Genomic DNA, 22,842 nt, shown 5'->3' with positions numbered 1-22,842 from the left:
ATAGATTTTTATAGCACATTAGAGCTGGAGGAGAGTCCAAAGAAAATAGTCTTTTTCAATATTAGAACCAGCTGTGACTTTCTTGTGCGGATGACTCATTCATATTTTTTATGGGGTGGGAGAACCAGGCAAAGGACACACAGAGTCTTATTCAAGACGTTGTTTGTTTTTGCAAAGGGTATCCTAGCCACAAGCCAACTTGATCATACCAATGTGCAACTCCGTGTTTATTTAAAGCACTTTCTTTTTCTTTCAACAGTTCCAGTTATAAAAACAGAACCCACTGACGACTATGAGCCTGCTCAAACCTGTGGACCAAGGAACCAAGGATTAAGCCCTCTCTCCAAGCCATACTACAGCCAGCAGATCATGATGCCTCCTGATCCTGGCTCGTGCCTTGTGACTGGCTTCACTTCCTGTCAGCAGAGAAATGCTGTGATGTCATCGTCTCCCAGCTCAAGTCCTAAGCTGCATGATCTTTCCTCTCCTGCTTACAAGTGCATCACCAACCCAGGCCACAGCCACCTAGGACTTCAGCAGACGGTTGGAGGTGTCCCCGCCATACAGGAAGTGCCAAGGTCTATAGTTGTGCATCCAAGCTCTCCAGATCAGTCATCTCACATCATGCTGCAGCCGCAGGTGAGTCAACATCTGAGCAGTAGCTGTTCCCTTGGTTACCAACAAACACTCTATCCCAACAGTCCCTCCTCTCCAGTTCCATCTGTAACCCAAGAGCCAACCTATTTGCAGTCCTGCAGTCCAACTCGCTCATCCGTAATGGGTCAGCAGCAACTGCCGAATGTTCAAAGAAATGAATCTCCAGCAAATCAGCCACTGCCGTTGCCCGAGTTGCATGAGGACAGTAATCATAATTTGGCCCCTATTCCTGTAACGATCAAGCGAGAACGTGAGGAATTGGACCAGTTATACCTGGATGATGGTAAGTCTCCTGCAGATGTAGAGGTTTATGTTCAGCCATTTTGATGTGCCATTGAGTTCTTTTAACCTCCTGGAGCATTCTGATGGGGGAAGCTGCCCGTTAACAGCTTTGCGGAGTGTGGCCGAATTTTGCTCGAGTGACAACTGGATGGGAAAGATTTCTTTAATGTCACCAGCAATAATGAAAGCGCATAATCTAAATGTTTAAATGCTGTTAGTCATTACCAAAGTATCCGCATGTCCAACAGCTACATTGCAATAATCTTAACCATATGGTCTTGGCTTATATCGATGCCAGTGGCTTGCAGAATGGCACTGAGAGCTGATTTGGAATTGATCCACTGCCTGTCATATCCTGCAGGTTGAAATGCGCAGGCCTGCTATCTGGAATTAAGTGATGAAACTGCTCTGTTTCAGCTAAGAAAGTCCAAATTATAAATCAAATTGTGACTTTCACTCTTCGACATCTGACATTAAGGCGGCTTCGCCAGTGACTTCTCCAGTTTCCTTACTTTCTGTTGTAAATGTGTAGCTGGCTAATACACACACTGCATGCACCAGTGAAGTGTTAAAATGCTACAATGAGTTTGTCAAACTCCAAGAGATTTATTCCTATATAGCGATAAAGGGCAAAATCTGGAATTTTATTAACTCACTGAATGCCGATGTGGTGTTTATAGCCCTGGTAGTTCATATGAACTTGCGCCTTATTTAATTAATGAGGCCCACTTCAGTGACACAAAAGGTTATATAAATGCACCATGGTATAGAAAGACCTTTGAACAGATCCCGTTTTTTTTTTTTTTAAGTAATTGTTCCACTTACCGTTAAACTATGGATATGATTGTCTTGTGGGGCAAAGCAATGACATTTTATTTTATTTTTTTAATGAAGTATTTTGTTAATTCTCCTCCTGAATTCTGATTAAAAGCCCTGAGTTTTTAAGCTTGAGCAATATTATGTTATCTGGTTATGTAGCAACCTGTTCAGATACATTACAGATCGGGGGGAGGGGGGAATCCAAAAGTAACTGACTAAATCAAAAATACTCTATGACTAATACAAACTTCTCCACCATGGAATTAATATGGCACTCATGCAGGCAATGCGAATTTTACATTGATAAGTATTAATTGCATGCAATTAATTTAATCAAAAGGGAAAATCCTAAGTAAACTCTTGGGTTTGCATGTTTTTATATCAAGGTTTCTGAGGATTACCTTACACTTTTTAATGCATTCCTTCCTTCAAAAACAACATTCTCCTTTGCTAATTTTATTTTCAAATGGTGATATTAAAAGCAGCAAAATGGCACTCTTTCTGGAATCTTCCGCCAGAAGATTGGCTCTCTCTCTTTTTTTAGATGGCATTTAATCAAATTATAAAATTGCACCAAAGTGAGACACTTTTAGATATGTGAAAATTATGCACATCCATATAGAATCCACACCACTTGTCTTCTGTAAGATATTTCTAAAATGGCTCAAAGTTTGTAGAACATTTCTCCTTCAGGCAGAGTATTCCCTGTGGTTGACTTTCAACCACACTTGCACTTGAAGCTGGCAGCTCTTGGGCCACTAGCAGAATGTCACCTTTCAATAAAATTTGTGCCTTGCAAAGTATGTGCAAACTCTCTAACTGTTCCTAATTTGCAAAGTCAAATTGGTCATTTTCAGTATCAAAGGAAGGTCATTTCCTACAGCAAATGCCATTCAATTGTGAAGTTATTTCCTACCATTAAAAACATCAAAGAAATTAACGGGGGTTATCAAGAAATGTTATCTTTGTGAGTGACAGTCAGCACCAACAGGAAGAAACTCCTGGAAAGTAACCGATGGTCCAACTTTTCTATACTAAGAGATATTATTAGTCAGTGTTTCATTGAATACACTGATAACAAATAATGTTTTGAAGGAAAAAACCAGCAACCAAGTTACAATAGCTTTTCAAACCAGAGGCATTTATGTTCTAAACTTTTTTTAAAAAAACATATTAACTTTTAACTAATGTTGGCTTATTTCCATCTAAACTTTGGATGAACAACTCATAGGTTTGCCTAAAAGACAGCCTATGAATTAAAAATAATAATAAATGACTCAGATTATTCCGTGTGAGCTGCAATTAAATCAGGAAACCTTGAATAAGCCATAGATTTGCATCATGTCCGAACCAGGAGTTGAATCCAACAGTCTTGCGCAACAGAACTTCTCCTTCTCCTGCCCACTGTGTGCCCCCTACACATACCCCGAATCTGCTTCAGCACACAGATGGAGGGGAAGGAGGGGAAGTTATGTCATGTGAGCAGAGATTTTTCTCCTCATGCAATTACTTCACTGGACACAACCCCTAGAAACCATGCTTATACTTTAAATCAAGCCAGCGTATTAAAAATATGGTTTGAGGTTGGTGTAATATCTTGGCTTGTTTGGGAGCTGGTAACCAATTCATACCAAAATGGGCATCACTGGTTTAGTCAAGACTTCCTGGTTTAAACATTTCTCACAGCAGAGTAAGAACTAAAGAGGTTGCATGTTTATGTGAAAGATTCATACACATCTTGACATAACTAAGCCAAGGTATGATCATTTGAATGATATCTCTGATTCTTAATGGGAAACAATCTCATCAAACAAAACCGTTAAAAAAAGTTACCTAAAATGCACATACTTTAAGTAAGATCTATGAAGCCAGTGGAAGTTGCTTCTAAGAATGTGTGCTGAAAATCATTGGTTTAAGCACTGATGATCATCTCCCCACAATATTCCTTTACCCGAGGAACATTATTTAATTATCTAAGGGATTTATGATTGGCTTTCTGTGATGTCCTCCACAAAGCAGCTTACAACATGTTTACAATATAAATCCAACTCATAAAGCTCATTTTAAATATGCAACCGACAACAATAATAAAGTGAAAACCAGCAAAGAGACAATAATAAAGCTTGGCCACCATCCAATAAGCAACCACTATTTATGACCCTGCATTAAAAGTTATAGTGAAGAAATGTGTCTCCAAGGCCTGGTTCAAAGAGGTGGGGTCTGCCTGATGTTAATAGGAAATAAATTCCATAATTGCATGGCCACTGCTGAGAAGGCCCTGTTACAATAGCCCATTGGTCTGATTCCCATCAAGGACAAAAGGCATTAACTTTCCCGCCCACAGCACCTAAGTACAAACTGAGTGTCATATTTGTCTCTGAAGTCAGAGTTACCTGAAAGAAATTTGGGAAATGGAATCTGGGAACTAAAATGCTTGTTGCTGTTTTTCTCATTGTACTGCGTATCCCCCCCTTCTTTATAATTGAAGGTTTGATTGGATGGTCTTATCCAGGGGTCAGCAAACTTTTTCAACAGGGGGCCTGTCCACTATCCTTCAGACCTTGTGGGGGGCCGGACTATATTTTTTGGGGGGGAGGGGGGAATGAATGAATTCCTATGCCCCACAAATAACCCAGAGATGCATTTTAAATAAAAGCACACATTCCCGAAATGTCCAGTGATTAGGCTGGATCCAGCCCCCGGGCCTTAGTTTGCCTACCCATGGTCTTATCCAAGCACCCCCAAACTCGGCCCTCCAGATGTTTTGGGACTACAATTTCCATCATCCCTGACCACTGGTCCTGTTAGCTAGGGATGATGGGAGTTGTAGTCCCAAAACATCTGGAGTGCCGAGTTTGGGGGTGCCTGGTCTTATCTGTAAGAGGGATGGGGAACCTATGGGCCTCCTGTGTGGTTCAACTCCAGCTCCCAACAGCCCCAACAGAAAGGGACAATGGGCAGGTATAATGGGAGTTGTCATCCAACATCAAACGGAGAGCCACAGATACCCCACCCATTAGGTTGTATGTCTGTCTGGGTGGGTGGGTGCAGAGAAAGAGAGAGGGAGATGATAAACAAAGAGGTGCCTGGATTTTTGATATATGGCTGACAGAAGGCATCAAAAGCACCTCATCAGCTCCCCTGCCCCAGTGCCATTCAGCTTCTGCCCCTTGTAATTGTCTCTGTACAGCTGTGAGTTTTATAGCACTTCGCCCATGAATGCTTACATTTCAATGGCCTTCTTAAAAAAATAAAAGATAAATTGGGAGTATTAAACTCTCGCGTAAGTATGTAAAAAAAGGTAAAACCACAGGCAAAGTGTTATTGAAAGCTGCAGCCTAACCAGCCATTTTAAAGGTGTCTCTTAAAAATAACTTTTGCAGTAAAAGCTGTAACTTATGGAGGTAATATGAGCTATTGCTAATGTCCTTCCCATGAATTGCTTACTCTGTCGAACTGTTAGATGTCTGACGTGTCCATATTTCTCCTATGCAGCATATATTAAATTCGGTTGCCTCTACACCATATGTTCGGGAAGGGCGGGGGTGTTATATGTATTTCAAATTTATATATAAATTTGAAATGCACATGATTTGGTCATATAGTTTATTTGAACAGGAACTATACCAGACAGAATTATTCTTGCGTTGAAATGTATCCTTTTTCATGCACCTCAGCTTTGTGATTAAAGTGATTGGCTCTCGAGGCATTAAGTTTAGTCTGCTGCTGCCACAATTATGCCTTTTAAAAACTTCTGAGTGTGCTCACTGATTTCCAGTAGTCCAGATGTCATTAGAACAACATGCAGGTACGCTGCAAAGCCCAGTAATACTGTCAACACACCAGAGTAGATTTCAAGCTCCCCATAATGCCCTCCCTCTCCTCTCTTCCCCTCCCTCTCTTCCTCTCTCTTGGCCTAGTCTAGCAGCTCTGGAGGGGAAAACAAAAGGCTTTCCTCGTGGAAAGTTTTAGTAAATCTGGCTGAGTGCCTGGGTTGAGGACCCCTCCTCATTTATAATGATGATTGAAAGCGTACATACTACTGTGTTGAAACATGCTGGGTCGCTAACATTGGAGATGAAGGTTAGACGTGATGGGTAGGAGAGGAAAATATAGAACTCAAATAATTCATCAGGGTCAAACCTTTAATGTACCCAAATGTCTACATTTGAGTGGTGGACCATTAAATGAAACCGCAATGGGTCAGGTCACAATATTAAGATTTCCTTTTTTTGCTTCAGCTACCAGCTTTGTGAAGGTTCTCTATGTCTCTCTCCCCCTCTCCCCTACACCTTGAAGGTGGTGAAGTTACTTCCAATCTCTCAGTTCTCCTGGGTCTCCCTTGGGGGGGGGGTATGGTGCTGTATCAATGGTATTCCAATTTTCATTAAATTTTATGGTCGTATGTTATATAACATGTTTTGTATATTCATTGGTTTATCTGGTCAGAATATAATTTGCCCATCTCCATCTCCATCCCATCCAGAGAGATGAACCAGAGTTTTAACTGGAGAGAGAGAGAGAGAGAGAGAGAGAGAGAGAGAGGAGAGGAGGAGTTTTTCACAATGTTATACAGAAAGAAGTTACATAAATTGATAGCATTCAATATAGGGAGCAAAGGAGCATCTAAGGTAATGCCAAGGATTTGTACCTGCTCAGTAGACTGGATAATGATATTGTCGGTGGATACAGGAAGCACCCGAGAAGAAGGCTTAGAAATAAAAGGTGAGCATGCTAAGTTAGAAAAGGCTCTCTTTGACATCAACTCTAAGGCAATGGTTTTCAAACTACGGCCTGCAAAGTTCCACAATGCGAAGACTTTTGTCAATGGACAAACTGGTCCTAAGTGTTGCGTGTCTGCCATTATTGTCTCTTGCAATGTGTAACTTCAGGAGGATGCTGGGGCAGGTGTTCTTACGGGGTAAGCACACCACACATGTTAGTAGAGAAAGATAGGAATAAGTGTGCTGCAACTTGCAGCCCTGTAGAACCCTTTTGCACTAAACATTTTAATTAAGTGAATGTGCTCAGCCTCATGACATTAAGTGCCAGCTCTGTTTTTTAGCCCAAATTTGTCTTGTTCAAACAAATGGAAAGACCAACGAGAGTCACTTCCACATTTCAAGCCACTCGTTTCCTTTCACGACAACATTCCAAATAGGAAGGACTTTTTTAAAAACCAACAACAACTGCAATTTTGCTCGGTGGATAAGGCCCTGCTATGCATAAGTTTTAGTAACATTTGTTTGCTCATAAGCCTGGGCTGGTGCCAAAGAAAATTTACATTGTGCAGAAGCAGAGCCTTCTGTCCCGAGAAAGTATTGTTCAGATGCTCGCATTCATCACTGGAATATGATATTAGCTTGAAATATTTCTGGGGAGCGTCACCCGAGAGCTGTGTAGTGTTGGCAGATCAATCCACAGCCACTGTGGGAGCTGCTTAAACTCTTGTTACTCTAATGACCTGGCCTGTCTTTGCAAAAAATGCTTCTGGAGAATTTTTCTTTCTTTCAAAATTAGGCCTAAAGCCAAGGTGGGGCCAGTTGTCTCTTTCATCAGGATTTTGGCCATTCCTGACTGTTGCATAAGTTTTGCAAATGTAGTGAGGGAAAGTAGTCATAGTGGCATACTGTTTTATGAAGAACAGATCAGGACATCCTGGCTGGGCACTGCCCTGAGTGAAAGGAAAGATAGGTTCTTAGGTTCAAGAACACTTTTACAGTGCTATGAAGTAGCTGACACGTTGATGTCTTTAGCCATTCTGAAACCTGTGGGCTAGAGAGTTAGTTTCTTCTGGTTCAGGGCTGGTAATCTCAGACCCTCCAAGTGTCCCTATTTTCCAGGGACAGTCCCAGATTTACAGAAGCCATCCTGGTTTCTGATTTGATCCTGGAATGTCTTGCTTTGCCTTAAAGGTAAAGGTAAAGGGACCCCTGACCATTAGGTCCAGTCGCGGACGACTCTGGGGTTGCGGTGCTCATCTTGCTTTATTGGCTGAGGGAGGCGGCGTACAGCTTCTGGTTCATGTGGCCAGCATGACTAAGCCGCTTCTGGTGAACCAGGGCAGCACACGGAAACGCCGTTGACATTCCCACCAGAGCGGTACTTATTTATCTACTTGCACTTTGATGTGCTTTTGAACTGCTAGGTTGGAGCTCACCCCGTTGCGGGATTTGAACCGCCAACCTTCTGATCAGCAAGCCCTAGGCTCTTTGGTTTAACCCACAGTGCCACCCGCATCCCCTAGGATGTCCCAATTTTCATCAGCAAACTGGGAGGGTATGGTAGAACACCACTATTTTCATCGGAGAGTATGGAGTTATGCGACCACCTGAGCCAAGGAGATAAGTAACTGTTCAGCCTTTAGATGACACCTGAAGGTAGCTCTGTGTAGGGAAGTTCTTTCATGTTTCATGTTTTACTGTATTATGTTTTAATACATGTTGGAAGCTGCCCAGAGTGGTTGGGGAAACCCAGTGAGACGGGTGGGGTATAAATAATAAAATTATTAGTATTACTATGGAATAGGAAGTCCCTATTTTCAACAGAGAAATGTTGGAGTGTGTGTAATCTGTTTTGGATTAGGGCCCAATGCAAACAATCGCTAGGTAATAGGCAAATCTGTAAAATATGTTCTGGCAGTGGCTGAGTCCAGGAAGGTGGTCTGTGGAGCTGTGTACAGCTGCAGGGGATGTGGGAGACACCCAGGTGGTCAGAGGAACCCAGGCAGGAGGAGACAACTGAGAAGGCAGATAAAAGCTGACAAATAGCCAGATTGAAGTTGAGAAGGACAATGAATCTGGAAGGGCAAAGCAAAAAACTGGAAATAGAGGTAGCAGAAATGGAATGCTTTGCTGAAAAGTAACTTACAATGCACAGATAGCATGGTCTGTGATGTGCAGGAGCCATATTTATATAGGAACGTGCAGGATTTGCTGAAGCCAAAAACAGCTCAAATATACCAAGAGTAGTGTGCTAGGGGATGGTGTGATCTGACACCATTTGTGACAGGTAGAGATGGGTGAATCCAAAAATTAAGTTCCTAAATTCACCTCTCCACATTTCAGTTCGCAATTATTATTTTTGAAGGGGCCTCCTGAAAATTCACCATTTTTGTAATCTGTTTTGCCTAATGTACACATTTTTGCAAAGTGATTTCCCCTAAAATACAGGATGTTTGTTTGTTATTTTTTTTACTATATATGCATTTCTTTTGCACACTTTACCCCATTATATGCATTTTTGGCTCTGGTTGATGGTAGACCTTGGGATCCTAGAAGAAATGCACCCAACTAGCCAGAGTTCTGCCCACAACTGCTGTACAGCATTGCTGATTTACCGTCTTAACATATTTTTGTCAATCAATGTTAATTTGGTGTGGGAGGGACTAGCACCTTTTTATATTCCTAGTATAAATACTGCTGAGAACATTTCTTCTCAATTACTTGACACATGCTGTGTGGTAATGCTAGTATGTACCTATAAAATGCATTCAGTGATCTTTCTGAATATTCTGCAAATATTTATTGGGTAGCATTTCTAAGAAATGTGAGACCAGGCAAAGAAACATTTCTAAAGCAGTACTCCAGGGTAATAGCTCCGAAATATAGTTTCAGAATATTCAGCACAGTAACATTCAGCACAGTAACTGAGCCATTTTCCCATCTAATCATCTGTTTCCCCCCTTTTCTTTTTTAATGGAAAACACAATGCTACGTTTAATTTCTCTACCATTGCTAATTACGGTAATATGAGTTTTATCTTTGTGCTGTTCCATAACCTAATCTTAGACTACACTGCATGCTTGACATCGTTCTCACTTTACAGTGTCTGGACTATGTATTAAGAACTGTTTCAGACTATCAATCTTCGTAATCTTGAAAAACTATTGTAGCCAACACTCTTATTAATTTGAAATGTGTTCACTTGACATGAAGGGAGCATGTATCACATTTCAAATGATAATGTGTATGAATCAATTTAGTGTGTTCAATATACTCTATGAAGGTTGATTATTAATAATGATATAAAAAGCATTGTTAACAACGAAATGTGTCCTGGAGACTATTTGTGCTCATTACAGTGCAACAGTCCTCTTTATTTGCATGGCATTTTTAGGATTTTCCGGCACATCAAAATAAACATTATCTGCTGGAGCTTATACTAGGGACAGGGAAGAATTTTTTTTCAGTTTTCGTTTAAAAACAAGCCTCCCTGATTTGCACTTTTCAAAACATTAGGAGGACCAAAATGCAGCCATCATTTGAAATTTGAACTTCTCTGAATGTTGTAATTCAGTTCCTCTACCCAGCAGTATGTTAATATATACATGGGAAAATAGCTTGCAAAAGTGTTTGCATATATATTAGGAGAAATTCAAATGAAATTTTTCATGGGGATCTTAATAAACGAAAAAGGGCAAAACCTCAAACGCTCGTGGAAATGTGAAGAACTGAACTTAAGATTGGGAAAATGAGGTGGGAAAGGAAGTGAAATTGGCAGATCCAACCACCCCTAGTCCATCCCATATTGCATCCTCTGATTTTAAGCAGTTTTCTAGGGTCCCAGGAAGAGACCGTTTTATTTGATCTTTTTAAAACTTGAGATTTCAGGGGTTGAATTTGGAACCGTCAGCTTGCAAATCATGTGCTCTACCACTGAGCTATGATCCCTCCCATGATAGTGCTTTCCTGAAACACTCAGCAGATTTGCTCAGTGCTGCAAGATCCTCAGGAGAGGTCTGGGATGGGAAGGAGATTCAGCCTGCACAGCTCTGTGAATACTATGTACAGTTCCAGTTACCATCCCTCAAAAAAGGATGTTGTAGAACTAGAAAAGATTCAGGAAAGGACAACCAAAGTGGTCAAGGGGCTCGTGCAACTCCCCTACCAGCAAAGGATGCAATATTTGGGGGGCAGGGTCATTGGGTAGGGGAGATAGGAGAATGTGAGTAAGGGGAGGCACAACAGAGATGTATGCAGGTATACAGGATGTGGCTAGAGAGACATTCCCCCTCCTCTTTCATAACACTAAAGCTCTAAGTCAGGGGTGCCCAATCTTTCTTCAAAGAGGGCCAGATTTGATGAAGTGAACATGCATGAGAGCTGACCAAACTTGTTGAGCTTGACCCCAATAAATAAACTGCCACAGGGGCTGGATAAAACCAGTCGGGGAGCCGAATTAGGCCCCCAAAATGCCTGCCCTAAGTCATCAGATGAAGCTGAATACTGGGAGATTCTGGATAGAAAAAAGGAAGTACTTGCACAGTTGAGCCATGTTATTTGCTGCCACAAGATCAGAGGTGGATTTAGGGGAGCATGGCTGGTTCAGTTGCACTGGACACGGAGCCTCAGAGTTATTGCTGGGACACTGCAACCAGAGGTGCTGGGTCGCCCCCAAGATGGGGGCTGGGGGTTGGCATGTGTTGCACGACGCAGGAGGCCGAGCGTTCTGGAGGAACTGGCCACTGAACCTGCGGCATGCGTGGGGTCGCCTGAAGATTGAGAGGGGCCAGCCCCATTAAAGCAAATATTGAATGTGCCAAGTTGCCTCCGGCCCCCTAGAGTTGGCATGCCTGGCTGCAACTATGATTCAGAATGGAGTGCAAAAGATAGAGGGGCACCACTAAAATGTGTTTAAGGACACAACAGAAATCACTGGGTTAAAGCTGACGAAAAGTCCAGAGGTAGCATTATTATCAATTATTATCAATTTATGCTGGGGTGGAAGGTTCACGGGCTCTGAAGGACTTGCTCACAAATTTATTGACAGCTGCATGAATTGTTATAGCTAGGAAGTGGAAGGGGCAAGTAGAATATAAAATGGAAGAATGGTATAAAGAGGTGTGGGATATTAATGATAAATTAATGTGCCATTCAGGTAAAACAGGGAATATGCAGGAGAAACGATTTTGAGGAGATATGGAGGGTGTTTGTTAAAATGGAAAGGGGTCAAACTATCGCAAGAAGTGTTGAAATTTTGGGAGTTTGGATAGTTACAATAGAATGGTCTCAGTGGTGGGGTGCACATTTTTATTCTTGTTTATTTTTTATTATTACTTTGTCCCAAAAAAATTTGAGACTCCAAGGTCCACCACGGCCAAGATGTAGTGATGGCCACCAACTGGCATGGCTCTAAAAGTTGGTTAGGCAAATTCATGGAGGATACTACTAGTCATGGTGCCTGTGTTATACCTCCAGCGCTAGAGGCAGCGTGTCTTTGAATACCACTTGCTGAGGATGATAGATGGGAGAGTACTATTGCTCTCCTGTCCCGCTTGTGGGCTTCCCATGGGCATTTAGCTGGCCACTGTGAGAACATTGTACTAGATAGGCCTTTGGTCTGACCCAGCAAAACTCTTTTTATATGCTTAAGAGGTCATTGGCAGTATGTCCTGAAAGCCCTGCCTTTTGGAGTTTCCCCAAACCTCTCCAACTCCAGATTGGTGCAGTGACTGCTAGAAAGTAGGGCTTTGTGTGGCAGCTGCAAAGTTTGTCTGAAAACAGGTATGTTTAGGCTGCATCCTCACCTCATCCCCAAAGCCAGAAGAGCTGTTATTGCTTGTATAACAGCTCCCCACCTCCACCGCCAGTTTACATCAATTGAGGTTCAGGTCTGCGCTCTCCAGAAATGCAGAGATCACAGGGAACAGACTGCGAAGGATTTTCCAAGCATTATATGTAATTCAGGAAAGCTTACAAGTGTTTTCATAATAGAAGTGAGGTTTGGGAATAGCATCAGATGGCTCAGGGTTATAAGAATAATAATACCAGTAGGTATTGCAACTGGATCTCAATGCAAAGTCAAAAAGACCAGATAGTCATCTTTCACAAAGTGGATAAGTCTGTAGGGATATAGTGACGTGTGGAGCTGTTACCACTTTCATTTATACGTAAGACTGGTTACAAGCTCAACCACAGAACAGATTGCCGGCTTATTATGAGAAATGGATATAAGGAGCCGCAGTCAGTGACTCGGAGTGCGCTATGTTTCTGCTTCTCCAGTTTTCCCAAATGTTCACAAGTTTCTTTACAGTTGTAATATTTGAATTTATGTTGATCTTGACTATTTTTCTTACAAATGAAGAGAAAGAAAAATAGCATTTGCAAAGATTGAGATATAGTGTAATATAGTGGTTAGACCTAAAAACCGGGGCCAGGGAGACTCTGGTTCATGTATTCACCCACTATATCACAGGGTTGTTCTGAGAATAAAACAAGGGTGCTTCAGCTCCTGAGAAAGCAAGAACCTCCTGCTGCATCAGGTCAATGGCCTGTGTAGTCCTGCATCCTGTTCTCACAATGGCCAACCAGATGCAGGACATTTTCCTCACATTACAAGAAGTACAGGACATTTGCCTAACTACACTGTAAATCCAGGCTCTGCTGACCCTGGGCCTTGACTGATATTTTTTCACCCTCCTTTCTCCTTGACTATTCCTTCCTGAGGCTGCAATCATGGTCATGTAAGCTGGCAATCTGTCGGAACTTAGAATGGTATATATAAAACTCTATTTGAAAGGCTTGTTTTTCCCTACACCAGGCTTAGCCTGGCAGTAGCCCTGCTCCCGAACCGAGTTTGGATCTGGCATACTTTACACCAGCTTATTTTAAGCCGATATAAACTACACATACTATACTTAGGATTGCTCCCGTAGTAGTGTGTAGGGGACGCTAGTTAGTCATGATGGGTATATATGTCTAAGCCTCAATTGGCCCAGAACATTTTATTATAATTAGATGGTAATGATAATGATAATATCTCTACCCTGCCCATCTGGCTGGGTTTCTCCAGCCACTCTGTGCAGCTTAAAGCACATAAAAAAACACAGTGTCAAACATTAATAACTTCCCGATACAGGGCTGCCTTCAGCTGTCTTCTAAAAGTTGTGCTATTCTTTATCTCCTTGACATCTGATGGAAGGGCGTTCCACATGGAAGGCGCCACTGCTGATAATGCTCTCTGATTGGCTCCCTGTAACTTCACTTCTCACTGTAAGGGAACTGCCAGAAGACCCTTGGAGGAGGACCTCGTTGTCCTGTTCTTTATAGGAAAGCCCGTATTAAATGCCAACATGAGTTTTAAGACTAGTTAATGGAAATGATTTAAGAAGTACTAATAAACTGCTTCCAAATTCCTGGGCTAGATCCAAGAAGTGGCTCACGTGAGACTTGTGGCTTGCTTAATGGATTGCTGGAAGGGACTGTTGGAGAAGATGCTTAAAGAAAAACCTAATTAATGAATATGTGTCAACATATTATAGCAATGAATATTTTGCTGCATTTTGTAGATTGCTATCTGGTGTATGCCTCTAATGCTCATTTTTTCATAATGGGGTTGTGGTGCGTGGAACCCAGGCTAATACAAAAGAAACTGAAAGCAGAGAACATAACCACCCGAAAGGTTTTTAAAGCTATATTTAACTTTAATTGGGGAAAACACCTGCAGCAAGGAGTTTTCAGACTACGAAGTACCTCCAGACCAAAATTACTACAGTGCTGCATTTAAAACATTTTGTGTATATATATTTAAAAAGAAAGCTGCCTGGCATAACTCATAACCATTCACTCTAGTGGTATATGTGAGATAAATGAGCTTATAAGATCAAGAAACATAAAAAAATATTCTAACCTTTTGTCATTCTGAGATCTATAGTTCTACTATGTGAGAAATAATTAAGGATTGGGAAATGTCCTCCTTTGTGTGCCATTCCTGCAAAATATGGCTCAAACCCAGAAACTGAATGAATGTGATGAACTTTTAAGTGGAAATGCAAAACAGGGTTTTGCTAGAGTGGGTTTTCATTCCATTTCCTGCTTCAGTATATTAGAGCTACAGAAATGCAACTTAGACTCAGGATTGCATCCAACACTGTGCAGTTCTTTTCTTTTTTCCCCTTTTTGCAATATACATAAATCTAGTTGAGGCCAAACCTTTGGGCAGAAATGTAAGCGGAAACTTACCATCCTGTTTCCTGCTCCAACAAGTGAAGCATGACTGCCAGCTTCCTTTGCTGTTACCTGGAGCCTTCTTTTAAAACTTGTCAGTGAGTATCAGAAAACGAGCAATGATACATCAGTGATAGACTGTGATGCAGCACTGCAAATATACATGACTTGCCCATAGAAGCTTTTTTCAATGTTCTAATCAGTGTGCTTTTTGCTTCTCGGAGTCCAGTTCTGTCCCATGCCATTTTCCCCACTGGGTCTTTGGGTAGGTTGCTTGGTATGGATCCTGTTCGTGAGAGTTCATTTTATTTAGGCCCACATTTGTCAGAGGGTAGAGTCAGCTCCCCAAAAAGAAAACAGAGAACCAGTCAGTTACTGTTCCTATCAGACTTCCAATGCAGGTTTGAGGAGCCCTTATACAAGACAGCCGCAGTAGATCCTCTTCTCTCAGTTTTGATCCCCTCCCTAAGGAACTAAGATCCCTGGTGGAGCATCATGGGACTTGAAGCCCAGAGGGGCTTCCAAGCACTCTAAGCACTCTGAACAAGCTAAAGTTCCCATGATTCTTTTGTGGAAGCCCTGAATGTTAAGGTGCCGTAACAGTGCTTTAAATGTATGGTGTGGATATTACCTGAACCTGGAGAACACTAGCCGACATTGATAGGCGTATCCTCTCTGAAGTTGGCTCTGGTCTTCTTTTAAAGCCATTAGGCTCCTGGCAATTGCCACCTCTTCTGGCAGCTAATTCTATAAATTAGTTGCGCGTTGTCTGTTCTGAATCTTTCCAGCTCTTCAACATCCTTTTTAAAAGGTGGAGACCACTGTACTGTATGTAGTATTCCAAATGCAGCCATGCCATGTATTTGGTACAAACACATTGCAATTTGAGTCGCTATGAATCACTGTCAGCAGCAGAGCGATCTCCCCATCAGCCTGACAACTCAGCCTCGAGGTCTTTGCCAGCAACCTCTGGTGGGCTCTTCCCTACAATCTGGAAATCAGTGGCCTAGAAAATGTCAACAATAATATTGTTTAAAAATCTTCCAATTATTCCATGAAACTACGTGCTATTTATTCGAAATCTTTCTGAGTTCTGTAATATGTTTCTCCTAGGCAGCTGTGCCTTTTTCCTTATTGTTTCCTTATTGGAAATATGCAACCTCCTCCCCCCACCTTTTTTTTTCCTCAAACACCCACAGTCATGGTAAAGAAAGGACATGAAAGCCTTAGCGTCTGAGTCACTTCTCCTTCCTTATCTGTCCTTTGGAGACATTAGCTAATCAAAGTTTGATACTCAGTACAATAGGACCAGTGCACAGTGGCTCCCTCTGTTATCCTAACCAGCGTGGAAACTTGTTATTCCCATGGTCACAACAGAGGGCTGGGTTTGCTTCTAACTTCACTGCCCTCAGCCTAGAGGGCTATCTTCGGCAAGCACAAATCTGATGCCGTATGTATGCCTCTGTTATCAGCTTCCAGAATAAATGTCTTCTTTCACCCTCCCCCCCCCCTTTTCTTCTTTCCCACCCGATTCATGAAAATTTGTGCCCTGGGATGCTTCTCTATCAGGCTCTTGCAGCTGCTGTTGTTTTAGATATGGCAGGAAGCGGGTACCGGAAAACACTTAGCACTCACGGCCCTCAGAAAAATCGAGAAATTCCTCTGGTTTACTCAAGGCTCTGGCTCCAACGAAAGCCAGAGAGAGAGAGAGAGAGAGAGAGGCCCTCAATCAGACAACTGTGTCTGGGCTGCAAATGTCAGAACTGAGGTTTTAGCCATCACCTTCTTGCAGGGTACTCCAGAGATATTTGATACGGCTGTGTAAATCATGAAGTACTTGGCGCTGAGAAAAAAGTTCCACTTCAGTTAACATTGCAGAAGTGGGACTGACACGTGTGCAGCCAGCACAAGCAGAGACGTCTGCGTACACAGTTTTCAGCCAGCTGAGGAAAGCCCCCCCCCCCCCTTTTCTTAAATTTCCCCAGGGACAGGGCCTTCTATAAAGCCACTCCGTTTAATGCTATCGTTTTCTCATGCCCAATGTACGCATAAAAGTACATCGCCTCCAAGGTTTGTTCACTGCGTTTCTATAAATGCTTTTAGCAGCACCTGGAAGGGGGGGGGGAAGGGGGAGGAAAAAAGTATTTGGCCAAGGAGGCCAACAGAAAATAGAGAGCAAACTCAGTGAAACTAAAAACGGCATTCTGTTATTTCTTGGTTTGAAGTCAGGAGAATAGGATGCTGCCTTATCTGTTTTCTCCAGCAATGTTTAGGAGGGCTGAAGCACATAAAACATTCAGGAAAATATAGCAATTAGCTGTACGTTTTTTAAAGTAGCCAATGTTTTCTTTAAAAAAACAAAAAACCACAGACATTATACATACATATAGTATATCAATTTCAGATTCCCCTCCCCTCTCATATATTAAATAGTTGCTTATTTCAAAATAAGGTCCTAGAATCCATCTCAGAGCTGATAAAGAGGGAGTCAGCCACCAGCAATGAAGAGCACAATTCTCTCTCTCTCTCTCTCTCTCTCTCTCTCTCTCACACACACACACACACACACACACACACGAACTAACCCCACATTGCTTGCCTAAGCTTGCCCCCAGTCTCCCAAAATTAATGGACACTGTATGGACTGACTCCTTGGTTAACATCTGTAAATGTTTGGGGGAGAGAAATTACATATTAAGACGTTTATTTTTTTAATTATGCTCTCCAGATGAGATTGGTTAAGAGCAGAGAAATGCATCCCACAGCGACTGATGTCAAAAAGCGAGCAGCCCCTAAAGCTGGCCAGCACAGGGAAAGCTGTGCTAGTTGCTGCTTTTGGCTCTGCTCCCTGCTTTATAATGTCAAAACGTAGAACTGCCTTTATATGCACTTTCATTTCCCCCCCCCCCACAGTAGCAGTTGCCAGCAAGCTGTAAACTACCATATATCACTCAGATTTAAATAACCTAAACTTTAAAACAAATTAAACATTTGTTGACATTGTAATAAACTCCCGAACCGAACTGAACAACTCAGTAAAACTACACTACAATTACTTTATGGATTTAAGATTGTTTTCTGGTATTCCCAGACGCCCTGTGCAGGAAAGTTATTTCCTTTTGGCAGAAGGAGAGGTCCCTGCATAGATTAAGTTCTGTGGCAAACGGGAGGTTAAAGTCTTGTGGGAGAAGGTTGGTATCTTCTCTTCCGCAATCCAGAACTACGATTTGTCTAGATTTTGGCCGGCAAAATTCCCGCCCATTAGGTTTAAGAAAAAAATCAGGGCAGTCCACATTTTTTAAAGAATGATTTAAAATTTCCATCTGGCTGTTAAAAATATTTACATGTTTGGATAAAATAAGGGCAAGTGAAAGTGACTCAGCCTGCACTCAAAAACAGGTAATTGCCTGAGATTCTTTCTCTCTCAACTTTTCTTATCTTCCATCTCCATGCTTAGCTGTAACATTCTGTGTTCTTTTTATAAGCCTTTTCCCTTTCTCACTGAAGTGGGAGAAACCACTTCTTCCCAGCTGAGTTAAATGCCAGGTTTCCATTCTTCTTAAAACTTCCTTCCAAAACAGGTTGGAATGAAAGTATTTCAGAAATGTGTGTAGACGGAAGCTACCCAAGATAATCATTTGTGCAATGCTGCTTTAGAAAAGGTGTGGTGAAGTGAGAGAGGCTCCTACTTCTACCTGTCCAAAGAAAAAAACTCAGGATGCACAATGTTTCATCAGAGCTTCTAAACAAATCATGTTAACTGTTTTTAGGCAGGGCCAGATTAGCCATGAAATATAAAAGGGACAACTAGTCTAGGACCCCTATCATTTTCAAGTACTCGTGCCTTTAATTGCTTTCTTCAAGACTACAGTCCTACAAACCCAGGATCATGTGCAGGGGAGACATGCTAGAGAGGTTTCTGGAGGCTGCTACGAATTGTGCTACTGGGAAGTCATCATTTTAAAATTTAAAACAGGGCTGCCTGTTTAGCTGTTCAGTGATGCTGCCTGTTTAGCTGTTTTGAGCTGTGCACCTCCTTCCCCCTCCCCCATGCGTATATGGAGCTGCAAAGAGCCACAACACGACTGGAGCCTTCACGGTTATGGAGAAGCCTTGAAAATGTGTAGCTGATGTATGCTGAAGAACCAGAAACCTAAGAAAATAGACACATACTCCACACACTCAGACAAAAAACTATTCTTTGCAGAATAAGGCCTCCAGTGTGCAACAATAAAGTAGATCATATGCTATGTAGCAAATGCTACTCTTCCACAGAGAAGACCCATTGAAAATAATGAACATGGCTAACCTCGGCCCATTAATTTCACTGTCTCTGTTCTGAGTAAAACTTAATTGGAGGCAACCCCTTGACTCCTGCATATGCAGGTTGCAAGTGGTTTTGCTTTCCGATACCAAAGGAAATCAGCATTGTGGCTTTAATTCAGGCGGCCTGTTTTGTCTGCTACAGGTTTTGTGTGCAAAATGTGCTGCTGAATGCTCAGGATTATTACAGTTCTTTTATTATTTAAACTGCCTAGCAGTTGAACAAAGAGCACAGCTAAATTTCAGAGAATCTTTTTTCTTATGTACTGCAAAATCACAACCCAAGCCAGGATGACACATCGTAACTTTCCAAATACCGATATGGTGAGGTGTTTTCTCAGGAAATTTAAGAGAAAACAGAAAATGATCGTACAGGCAGATTGCTATTGATTGCTTTGAAAGTACAATGCAGAATGTTCTGAGTCATTCTAGTGGGCTTAATTAAAAAAAAAAAAGAATAATCTTCCTTGTTTCCCACAGTGAAAATTCTGACAATTGGGTTCGCTCACCTGCCAAGGAAGAAGAGAAAGGAATAATCTGATTGGGGCCTATTGGTTGTGGAGCCTTATTTGCCCCTTCAGTTGGACCATATTAACCACTACCCCTAGATCAGGGGTAGTTAATGTGATACCCTGTAGATGTTGTTGGACTACAACTCCCATCACCCCAGACCATTGACCGTGAAGTCTGGGCCTGATGGAAGTCATAGTCTCAGAACATCTGGAGGGTGCCACATTGACTATCCCTGCCCTAGATTCACCGAACTGCTGGTCCTGGGAGTAGCATCTCTTCTGAGAGGAGAAGCAAGTAGTACATGCAAAGTGTTTAAGCAGTTCTAGTAAAAAAATGGATGCTCTACAGCTCTCACTTTCAAGGCATTCTGCCTAGTCTTCTTCAACAGATCACTATGAGAGCCTGGACTTGGGTATTAACATGTGGCTCTCAGGCTGGGAAGCTAATCTATAAACTCTCCACAGTTTGAGAAGAAGATGGTTTCTCCCAAGAAAACAGGTATGTATTCGCAAAATTCAGAAGGTGGGGGTGCCTTCCCTTGGCCTATAGCGAGGGGTTGTACAGCAGAGCTCAGCTTTTCTGTACACTTCATGCACATATTCCTCCATTTCCCACCACACATTAATCTTTCCTCAGCCAAATAGCAATGAACTTCTGTCACCATCATTATGTGATGTATGTGGCTTTCTATGGGGTGGAAAATTGTGAGTCCCTGACCAATTCATATCATTCAGCTAACTGGTTAGTTTATTTCTTGGTGGGAGATAGTAGTTATCATGGCTAGTTGTGTGAGATATCAGAATACACACCCACGTCACTGTTTCTGCTCTTTGTTACTTAAAAAAAATGCATGGATCTGTCTCTCCCGATTACAAGCAAATGTTTAATTGGGACATTTGTATTTAACAGTACCTGGGTCATCAATGAGGCAGGAGAATTCTAGGCATCAGCTGGTTGTGAACACAAATAAGACTAAATTTTGGTACTGATTAAAAAAATATTAGTCATTACAGAATATTTCTCAACATTGTACATAATGAGTAATTCATCAAAGAATATTAGATGTAATGATAGTTTCATTCGGTAGAGAGAGGTCATTAGGTTTCTTATAATTACACATTGCTGGAGCATTAGTTGCTATCAAATCAAATCAACGGACCAGACATGTACGCTCTCTAATTGATTTTATGTAATTACAAGTATGAGCATCAGTAACTGTAAGGACTGGAATAATCTGAAACCTACAGCCTTAAGTACCAAGTTAAAAGGGTTGTTTGAGTAAGTGTAGAGGCCATAAGAAGACCATAGTAATAGCCATTAACAAAAAATAAATCAAAGTTTAATGCATTTTAAAGGCTGATATTTTGTGAACTATTCATTATGAGACATTATGGGGAGTTTATACCCAGATAAAGCCATCTGGTTTTATTTCAACCACAACATGTTTGAATTATTTAAACATTGCGCAATTCTAAGAAATGTTTGTGTTTAAATTCTGCTATCAAAACAGTTTATATCAGGATGAGAGTGCCTGCTGGCATATTGATTATTCAGAAGCAGGCAAGAAGAAAGAATTACTCATGCCATATTCACATTGAAGCATCCTATACTGTACTCCTATGCAAACTGTAGGTGCCACCATACACTTATTTTTTTTAATAAAACCATAAATTGTAAAGTTTGAAGGGCCCCTGAGGGTCACCTAGGAATCTCAACTAGATCATACAAGACAGACCCAGTTCTTCAGCTTAAGCCAAGAAAAAGTTTTCTTCATGAATTTGTATATGTATCCAAGTTTTGAGAACCACTGAAGAAGCCCGTAATCTTTCACGGGAGTGTGCTATCTGCAAGCCCCAATCAAAGGGCCCCATTGGGGGCGAATAACAGCCTCCTAAAGTACAGGATTGCCTGGGCGAAACAGGTGGAAAACGCCAGCACCCTGTATCTTCATCTTTATTAACGTCTGTTTGTAATATCATCAACACCTCATGCTTTTGGAAACCACAGTGAACTTACCTTTGTTGATATCTTCAGGAATTTATTTAAAGGAAATCTAAAGACTGAGTTTAACATCTGGAAGACATACTAGAATTAGATATTTAGATAGTATCAAACTTTTTTGGGGGGGGAAACACATTGTAATTAGATATCAACAGTCTGTTTTCAGATTTGTCAGGTTATAAGTCCTTGTGGCTTTTGTATAAGACTTCATAAATTTTTCTCAGAATTTTGATGACTAATATATGATTAAGAATGTATAATTGACTTGGAGATTATTGTGTGCCACCAATGTGTTGCATATATTATACTAGATTCATACATGACAGATGGCTACCCAACCTCTAATTAAAGACCTCCAAGGAAGGAGAGTCCACCACCTCTCATAGGAGTCTGCTTCACTGTTGAACAGCTCTTACTGTTGGACAGTTATTCCTGATGTTGTAATCTCATTTCTTGAAGTCATTTGTTTGGGTCCTAGACTCTGGAGCAGGAGAAGACAAGCTTGCTCCACTCTCCATGTGACAGCCCATTCAATATTTGAAGATGGCTGTGATATCTCCTCTCAGTCTCCTCTTTACCAGATAAACATACCCAGTACTCTCAACTGTTCTTCCTAAGCAGTGTTAGAAACAGCAATATGGAAGCTAGGAGTTAAATGGCACCTCAAACCTAAGTTATGGGTGGAATGTCGAGGCACACTTTTTTATAACAAGAATACAGAGCTGAAAATGAATGAACTGCAGCTAAAATATTATGTTCGTTTTTCACATGGTCTAGTCCTTCCCCTGCCCACCCCCCTAATATTCTTAAGAGGGTCTCTTCTCCAGTCTTCAGAGAGTAGCTGGAAGTGGGGAGGCAGAAAAAGCTCCTCCTTTCCTTCGACTCTGCAATTTTAGTCTGAAATCTACTGCTCACACTAATGAAATTCCCTGTCACAAAATGTGACTAGAACATTGGGAGTTTCAAACACTGCTCATAAGGCTTGGTTTCCAGACCCTTAATCATCTTGGTTACCTTCCATGTTCCATCTTGTCAGTATCCTCCCTAAATTGTGGTGCCAGATATGGTCTGACCAAGGCGGACTATTACTTCCTTTGATCAGGGCACTAAGTCATTGATGCAGTGGAATAAGCTTCCTGTTCTCGTGGATGAAACTCTCAAGTGGTTTCAGTGGAAACAACTTTACAAGCAAGAGTGTATATTTGAAGAAATTAGGGATTTGGGGAATAGGATAGGGAAGGTTTGAGGCAAAAGCGACATATTCTGAGGATGCCACTTCTCCTGGGATAGCAAATGCATG

General features: G+C 41.6%; 1 protein-coding gene across 3 annotated transcripts in view; it reads left to right on the top strand.

Annotated features, from left to right (window-relative positions):
- The window catches only part of NFATC1 (nuclear factor of activated T cells 1), a 130,473-nt gene that overhangs the window by 93,063 nt on the left and 14,568 nt on the right, over positions 1 to 22,842 (top strand). For 2 of the 3 annotated variants that reach the window (XM_033154763.1, XM_033154762.1), the window contains exon 9: positions 260 to 940. In XM_033154763.1, coding sequence (XP_033010654.1) covers positions 260 to 940 — 681 coding nt within the window. The remainder of the gene's footprint in view (positions 1 to 259; positions 941 to 22,842) is intronic. The other variant, XM_033154764.1, reaches the window with a different exon arrangement.

This window comes from Lacerta agilis, chromosome 7 (assembly GCF_009819535.1).
Source record: "Lacerta agilis isolate rLacAgi1 chromosome 7, rLacAgi1.pri, whole genome shotgun sequence".
Classification (NCBI taxonomy): domain Eukaryota; kingdom Metazoa; phylum Chordata; class Lepidosauria; order Squamata; family Lacertidae; genus Lacerta; species Lacerta agilis.
The sequence above is the reverse complement of the archived record's forward strand: the minus strand, read 5'-3'. Positions and strand labels throughout refer to the sequence as shown.